The sequence below is a fragment of the Eurypyga helias genome, unplaced genomic scaffold (assembly GCF_000690775.1).
Source record: "Eurypyga helias isolate BGI_N326 unplaced genomic scaffold, ASM69077v1 scaffold7436, whole genome shotgun sequence".
NCBI lineage: Eukaryota > Metazoa > Chordata > Aves > Eurypygiformes > Eurypygidae > Eurypyga > Eurypyga helias.
Genome location: NW_010258533.1, coordinates 11,134 through 18,806, shown reverse-complemented (window position 1 = coordinate 18,806; position 7,673 = coordinate 11,134). Strand labels below are relative to the sequence as shown.

Sequence of the window (7,673 nt, the reverse complement as noted above, 5' to 3'; positions counted from 1 at the left end):
GGGAAGTCTAACATGTAAGCTTCCTCTTGTCAGCTGTAATGTCACATTGAGGAGTTCATACCTCAGCTTCCTTCCTAATTTATTTCTGTTTTAAAGTGAAAGTGTATAGAAAGGGAAAACAGCCACTTTTTCAGGTGTCTGACACTTGAATAGAAAACAGGGTAACATCTGTCAGGTCTGGTGTTTGTTACTTCTCTCCTTCAAATTTTATGTGCTTTCCTGGAATGTGAGGTACCAGGTGCTGTTTGAATGATCAGGATCACCTGCAGCTCTTCTCATGTTAAAAAAAAAAAAAAAAACAACCCAGTATGATGGCTTCGGAAGGTTCTGCCACAGTGAACTCAAAGGAATCTCTCAGCAGTGACATAACAGCTACCTCTGGTAAACATTATCTTTGTGGCTATTGTGCAGCCTTCACAAATATAGCAGTCACTTTTCCCATCCAGAAGGTCCTCTTTCGGCAGCAGTTGTATGGTTTGAAAACCAAGGATGCAGTGCATCAGCTGCAGAAAGATGGGATTAGAAACCTGTATCGTGGGATCCTTCCTCCACTAATGCAGAAAACAACAACGCTGGCTCTCATGTTTGGCTTGTACGAAGATTTCTCCTCCCTTCTCCACAGCCACACGAGTGCTCCTGAACTCCTCACGCGCACCATGGCAGCAGTGCTGGCAGGGACCACGGAAGCTGTTCTCACACCTTTTGAACGCGTTCAGACTTTGCTTCAGGACTACAAACACCATGATAAATTTACAAACACTTACCAGGCTTTCAAGGTACTGAAAGTCTATGGGATGAGAGAATATTACCGGGGATTGGTGCCTATTCTGCTCCGAAACGGACCCAGTAATGCACTCTTCTTTGGCCTAAGGGGACCTATCAAGCAGTGTCTGCCTGAAGCAACTTCTTACAGCACTCATCTGGTCAATGACTTTATCTGTGGGGGGCTGTTGGGTGCCATGCTGGGGTTCCTGTTTTTCCCGGTGAATGTTGTAAAAACTCGCATGCAAGCTCAAATCGGTGGTGGATTTCAGTCCTTCTCAGAAGTCTTCATGAAGATCTGGCTGGAGCGTGATAGAAAACTGATTCACCTTTTCAGAGGAGCCCACCTGAATTACCATCGGTCTGTCCTGTCTTGGGGCATCATCAATGCAACCTATGAGTTCTTGCTGAAGCTGTTGTGAAAACCACTGTCTTCCTTTGGCTCTTCAGTTCATTTCAGTATCGGCACACATGATGTCACTTAATCCCAGGGAACAGTGCCTGCATAGTGTGAAAGGTGAATAGTCTTGGCCTTCAGTATTTATGGGGTGAATGGTGATGCATATAAACCTTGGTGCGATTAAGATGAACTTTTGAAGTTATTTATTTGCTGGCAGGTGAGTTTATCCATAATCGAGCTACTAGACAAATACAAGGTTTAAATAAAAAAAAGACATATTAGCCCAGCGGCTTATTCTGTATCACTCCCAAAACTTCTTAATGCTCCGTGATGGAATGTGCTCTGCTGTCCACATTGTAGAACATGAAAATCAAGGAGGAGCTGATGAAAATTGATTCTGTTGCCTGATAAACTTCAAAATCTTGAATTAAGAACTGCATTTTCAAATGTTGACTACTGGGTCCCAAGTAGTCTGAATTGTTTAAAGCTAAAGGGACAGATCCAGATGGGGATAACTGAAGTTCAGAACTTCCAGCTTAAGCTAAGCCTACACAAACTCTTCTGCCAGCCATTTGATGCTTGGCTTTAAGGTGAACAGTTCATTCAGCAGCCTAAGAGTGGTTACCAAATGTTTGACTTCAGTGTAAACTTGACTCCGGTTCAAGGTGGGATCTCTGTGTGTGTACATGTACTTGTGTGCCTTCATGTGGAAAAGGGAGAAGTGGAAGGAGTAAAAAAGAACATCTAGTAAAGCTTTAAAGTGTCCTTTCTTGGTAAAAAAACCTTCTACTTGTAAACATGGAGTTTGCTCTGCGTTTTGCTTTTGCATTGCTTTTTTTGTCGCCCAGAGCGGTGGGGGCAGAAGATGGCACTTTTCGTAATGCTCATGAAACAGTTCAGCTTCCCAGCATTGTGAAAGTAGTTCACCAGCACAGCTCTTTTTGTATTGAGGTACCTTGTCCTTTGCAAATTACTTCTGTTTTGTTTGGGCTGTGGATCACTGCATGGTATTTTTACTTGAGACTTGGAGTTCTGCCTACCTGATGTGTACTCGTGACAGAATTGTGCAGTAGTACTGGCAGGATAATGTTTCTGAGTATTACCTGCTTCGGTGGAAGTCTGCAGGTGGGAGGGAGATGACAGACAAAGAAGACCTTAGAAGCTAGGAAAGATAACGGCATTTGGAGACATATTTAAGTCTTCTGTAGGTGGGTGTTGAAAAAGTCTTACAGAAATATGAATTGTGTCTTACAGACTTGGGAATCGAGAGATGTAAGAATTCAGTCCTTAGGGAAAGGGATAGAAGAGCAAGCATGACCATAAACCAGGTGAAGGTCTTACCAAAAAGCATTTGATTCTCCGGGGGGACATTATTTTATGAAACATCTGTATGTAGAACAAAATATTTTGGATGATGGGTGCAGGAAAGCTTTCGGAAACTGGTCTGCAAAATTGGTCTTTTCACAAGTTTTGGTGTGGCTATTACTTTTTTTGGGTTTTCTATTTGCTAAACTCAAACTTGTCCCAAAAAACTGATTCTAATCAGTGTGTTATAATACAGTCCCTAGCTTCCCAGTCCAAAATGTCCAGGCACAAGGGAGCATCCTTGTATCTGAATGTTGTGATTATGTCCATTTGAATAAAATGCTTACTGAATGTTTATTACTGGCAGAATCTGATTTTTACCAGTGTACTGTTTTTTTGTAATCACTCCATGATGGAATTAAAAAACTTTGCATCCGGTTTCTCTGTGGAAGGTTTTATATACTTCTCTACTACTGGGACATCTGAAGCATTGAGGGTGGGAGTTTTAACATCTGCCCACAACGAACTGGTGACTGGCCTTCTCGTAGCACAAACAAAACAGTGCAGTCCTGCTCTGTTGCTGCCTCTGCTTATGTGGATCATGCAGCAGGTCTGTCCTGTCAGAACTGTGCCAAAGTACCGCCTTGGCTTTGCTCAGTCACTACTGACAGTTCAACATCACAGTCAGAGGAGCTGTATGCTTACGAAATCAGAGGTGTTTTCTGTGCAAGGGGACAGACACTCAGTGAAGAGAGGGGTCCGGTGAGTGACCATACAAGTTACTGTGCGATGGAGCGTGTGGTTTGCTAGAGGGCAAGGGAGCATGGGAGGAGTTGTGATGCTGCAGCTAACATAGAAACAGCTCTGTTTGGGTGAGTTTCAATATTGTTTCTAGTCTTAAACCAACTACAACCAGACTGCCTCAACTCCATACTTAATACAGTTGTAATTTAATGCTACAAGTTGTCAAGGGTTACGGCAGGTAGTGCCGAGAAGGTGCCTCAGAGAGAAGGGGCCTTGGCCCCAGTTACCTTCTCTGGTGGGTTAGCGCCCTCTTCCATGGGACCTACAATCTTTTGCTGCCTTGGCTTGTCGCTGTGTTGTTACAAATGCAAGGGGAACAAACCAGGACATCACCCGAGCAGGAGGAGGGGCCGGGCCACAGCTGCTGCCCTCTAAAAACATGCAGCCAGGGCACAGTCAGGTTTGGCTAACCTCTGCTAACCTGGCTAATCTAATTTTAAACATGGTTGCTAGTGCCTCAGTTGCTGTTCTTGGTAAACTACCAGCAATCGTGTCTGACTGAAGAAGGAAAGGGGGATTCTGCTGACTGTGATAACAGCAATACTGCTGAAAGAAAGACTAACGGACATAGCCTTCAGGTAGTAACTACTTGGAGCAAAGGAGGGCAATATGGCAAAACACCACCCTGTCCCTTTGAGGTGTATTTCTATTCCAGACACCTCATATACCTGTTTTATGCTAGGCCATCAAGTTTGGCCAGTTCTTGGCTGTTTGCAGTAAGCAGGGGGGTCAGGGCTGCAGTACTACTGCCTTTGTAGCAATGCCAGGGCAAGAGTGTGCTCCTTTCCTCTGCTGCTTGGCTTGTGTGCCTTAACCCCAACTCAAACTGACCTTCTGATTTAAAGCCACACATCGTGTTGCTCCTGCACTTGTTGAGGCCTCATTTGCAGGAAACACTGCAGCAGGTAAGCAGGGAAGACACATATCGTGCCCTGAGCGTGCAGTGTCCGACATGCCCAGTCCATCCTATGTGATGCTGACATCCACCTGCTCCTCAGGTGGTGCTGCAGCAGAATTGTGGTTTGTGCAGATGCTGTTCTTCCTGTGTCCCATGGTTCTGCTGGACCCCAAACGTTTGCAAGTGGAGTATGACAGGGCACATGCAACCCACAACACACAGCCACCACAATCCATGGCAGAGCAGGCAGGAGTTTCCAGTTTCAGGCTGTTTCCTGTGGGCGGGAACATGCCTGCTTCCCACAGCAAGACTCCCTTCAGCACTTGCAAGAAGAGCAATGCTGCCTTCACGTGTTTGCTGTCTGAATACAGGGAGGTGCTGTCTCGGGCAGTGGAATGGTTAATTACACTTAATTGGTAGTTACCGTACTAGCCCAAACATGTGTCCTGGTTTCTCGGCTTAGTGAGTGAGCCATTCCTTCTTACAAGCATGCTTGACATAAGGACAGTAGCAACCCAACCCGTGGAGGGAGATGGACCTAGATACAGAGGTTGTTTTGCTCTGAGCACTACTTTTATCTTCTTAGTTGTAGGGAATAGGCAAGAACTGGTGAGCATTACAGAGCAGAGCTCAGTGTAAGATAAATATGTTAAAATAGATTTTTAAGTCATTGAATTATTAAATGCTTAATTTATTATGCAAGCAAGAGAAACTGTCCACAAATAGTAAGTTACTGTACAGCTCTAAGTACAATATTTTCAGAGCAGCTCTGATACTTTTCTATACTGTATTAAAAGGCTACAATTTTTACTATGAAATCTCAGGTATTTCAAAATATTCTGCATGCACAATTTGTTCTTGTATTAAAAAACTTAACTGAAGATGCTTAGTGCTAAAGAAAATGCACCTTTTCTCAAAAGGAGAATTTTTTTTCCTGCAGTAAAAAATGTTACGGGCTGTTGACTTTTTGCTTTTACTCCAGCTTTTTAGAATCTTGTAGATTTTTTAAAAGCTTTCATTTGGCAAGTGTATTTCTTTCTTCTCAGAGTTCACATTTCAATGAGCAACAGACCCATGTTTTACAGTATCAGGACCTTCTCCACATCAATGTTTATCCAAACAAAAAAAAAAAACCCCAACCCACCCCCACAAAACCCCAGAAAAAAAAATGTTTACATTCTAATTCTGGTAGTAGGCAACCAGACTGTCCTCACCAAGGCTCCAAGAGTGCAAAAAAGCGTGTGTGTGTTTCTGTCTGTACCACTGTACTTTCCTTCCTATCCCCAATAGTTCTGATTGGAGGTTCTGTGTTTCCCTGAAGTACCATGTTTGACAAGCAGACTGATGCCCCATGGCTGTATATATCCGAAATATGCACTTCCCTCTCACACCGAGAATTGTACGTATACATGGATGTCATCATGCCATCCCGTTAGTACTTTCCCTCTGCCCACCCCCCAATCCCCTAAAATATCTAACAGTGCTGCAGTGATTTAAAGACTGGCCTCTACTGGAATACTCAGAAAACACATTTAGTCCCACAACATACAGTCACTGGACTCTTACAAAAGGATTACTGGCTTCAAATACTAGTCTGATTCCCGTAAGTGCTGCTATAAGTCGGTGCTCCTACAGACATCCTAATTATGCAGCTCATCTGCATCTGCTGACCAGCCATGCTGGGAACAGAAGAGTTCTACTACAGAAGTTATTGAACGTGAAACCATGCATTTTAAAACATACTGCATGCTTTACACTCAGACAGCTCTATCTTCAGTAGAAATACTATAAAATTTATCAAGTGATGTAGCACTTGAAAGATCAAAAGTAAACAAGTTCAAATAAACCTCTGGTGTAAGATGCTACTGCATTTTGCTGTTGGTACAGTCTTTCATCTACTATTTGAAATATTTTGTTTCAGGCAGGTTTATACAGTTCTGGAAGGTTAAGAATTCATATTCTGAAACATAACAGCAAGGATTTTTTTTTTTTTTGGTCTACCTAGAAATAACCCATTAATTCAAAAAATCTATTTAATACTTCAATAAGGCAAAAATATTCAAAAAGACAGCTGAAGATCACTCCTTCCACCAAGAATGAACTGTAAGGATGTAACTGATAGGACAAGGGGCAATGGCTTTAAATTGAAAGCGTGTAGATTTAGGTTGGACATCAGGAAGAAGTTCTTCACTGAAAGGGTGGTGAGGCACTGGAACAGGTTGCCCAGAGATGTTGTGGATGCCCCATCCCTGGAAGTGTTCAAGGCCAGGCTGGATGAGGCTTTGAGCAACCTGGTCTAGTGGAAGGTGTCCCTGCCCATGGCTGGGGTGGGAGGAACTAGATGGTCTTTAAGGTCCCTTCCAACCCAAACCATTCAACGATTCTAATTACAAACTATTAAATAGTGTTTCAGCGTGTTAGGTGAACTTCATAGGTAAAATATTAACTTTCATTGAAAATTTCCAAGTATTGTTGAAAAGGAGTAATCAGATTATCAAAACCTAAGATTACCTACTTATTCTAATTCAGTTACTACAAATGTAATCAGAAGAACTAGGTAACATTTCTAGAGCACACACAGACAGAATCCATCTTAATATACATCTGCTGCACACACTACAAAAGTATCATCAAACCCCTTAACCGGGTCACCTTTAGCATCAGTCCTGCACTCTCACTCAGTGCCCTGGTTTCAGAGCCGGGCAAGGCTGGCTAGCTCTGGGTGCTGTGCATAGCAGGTATATCTGGATGTGATGGCATGTGTCACTCAGCAGTAATAGTTCTGTATACAGCAAAGTTAGTGTCCAATGTTTCAGCACAACACTCTTGTATAAATAATAAATGAGGTAGAATTAAAATAGTAACACTCGGCACACATTAACAGGCATAGAATTAAAGCACAAGCACTCTACCAGTTGAAGGAATTTCTGATAGGAAAAACAAAAACCACCTATGAAAACAATCAAAAAGTCCCAAGAACTGCTTTGATTTCATGGGTGCTTCTTCACCTCCAAAACAAACATGGTTTCAGGCTGTGAGAACTGTTTTTAAGATTCCTTGAAAGTGTTACCTGTAGTCCCTTTAACGATGTTCAGTAAAACATTTAATGAGGTGAGAAAGCAGCAGCCTAGAAGAGGGGAGTGCAAGTGCTTAGGGAAAAAGCCATCATGGTCCAGTGTGGGCACGGCAGGGAGAACCGGCTTCTTTATCACTAACAGACCATGTTAATGGAGGGTAGTGCAGGGAAACGCAAGCGCTCATAGAGTCACACCGAATACTGTTTCAAAATACATCAGGAACAGGAAAATTAGCACTTCCACTAGACCAATGCCAAGGACACAGGATTCAGAAGTTTTGCCACATGCTGCTACTGGGGTTTGTTTGGTTGGGTTTTTTTAATCAAAACCAGCTTGGCCAATTAAAAACTCCTTGTAGCTTAGCTCCTCCTTTGCATAAAAATCTTGTATTCCACAACTGTCCTCAAGTTTCCTGCACACTCCACTT

At 42.9% G+C, this 7,673-nt stretch overlaps 1 protein-coding gene across 1 annotated transcript; it reads left to right on the top strand.

The window, feature by feature from the left end:
- Positions 1–302: 302 nt before the first annotated feature.
- Positions 303–1,386, top strand: SLC25A51 (solute carrier family 25, member 51; the record flags this gene model as incomplete). Its single annotated transcript, XM_010154376.1, has 1 exon — positions 303–1,386. A coding segment is annotated over one exon (882 nt), but the record flags the coding sequence as incomplete, so codon positions are not given.
- Positions 1,387–7,673: the final 6,287 nt, after the last annotated feature.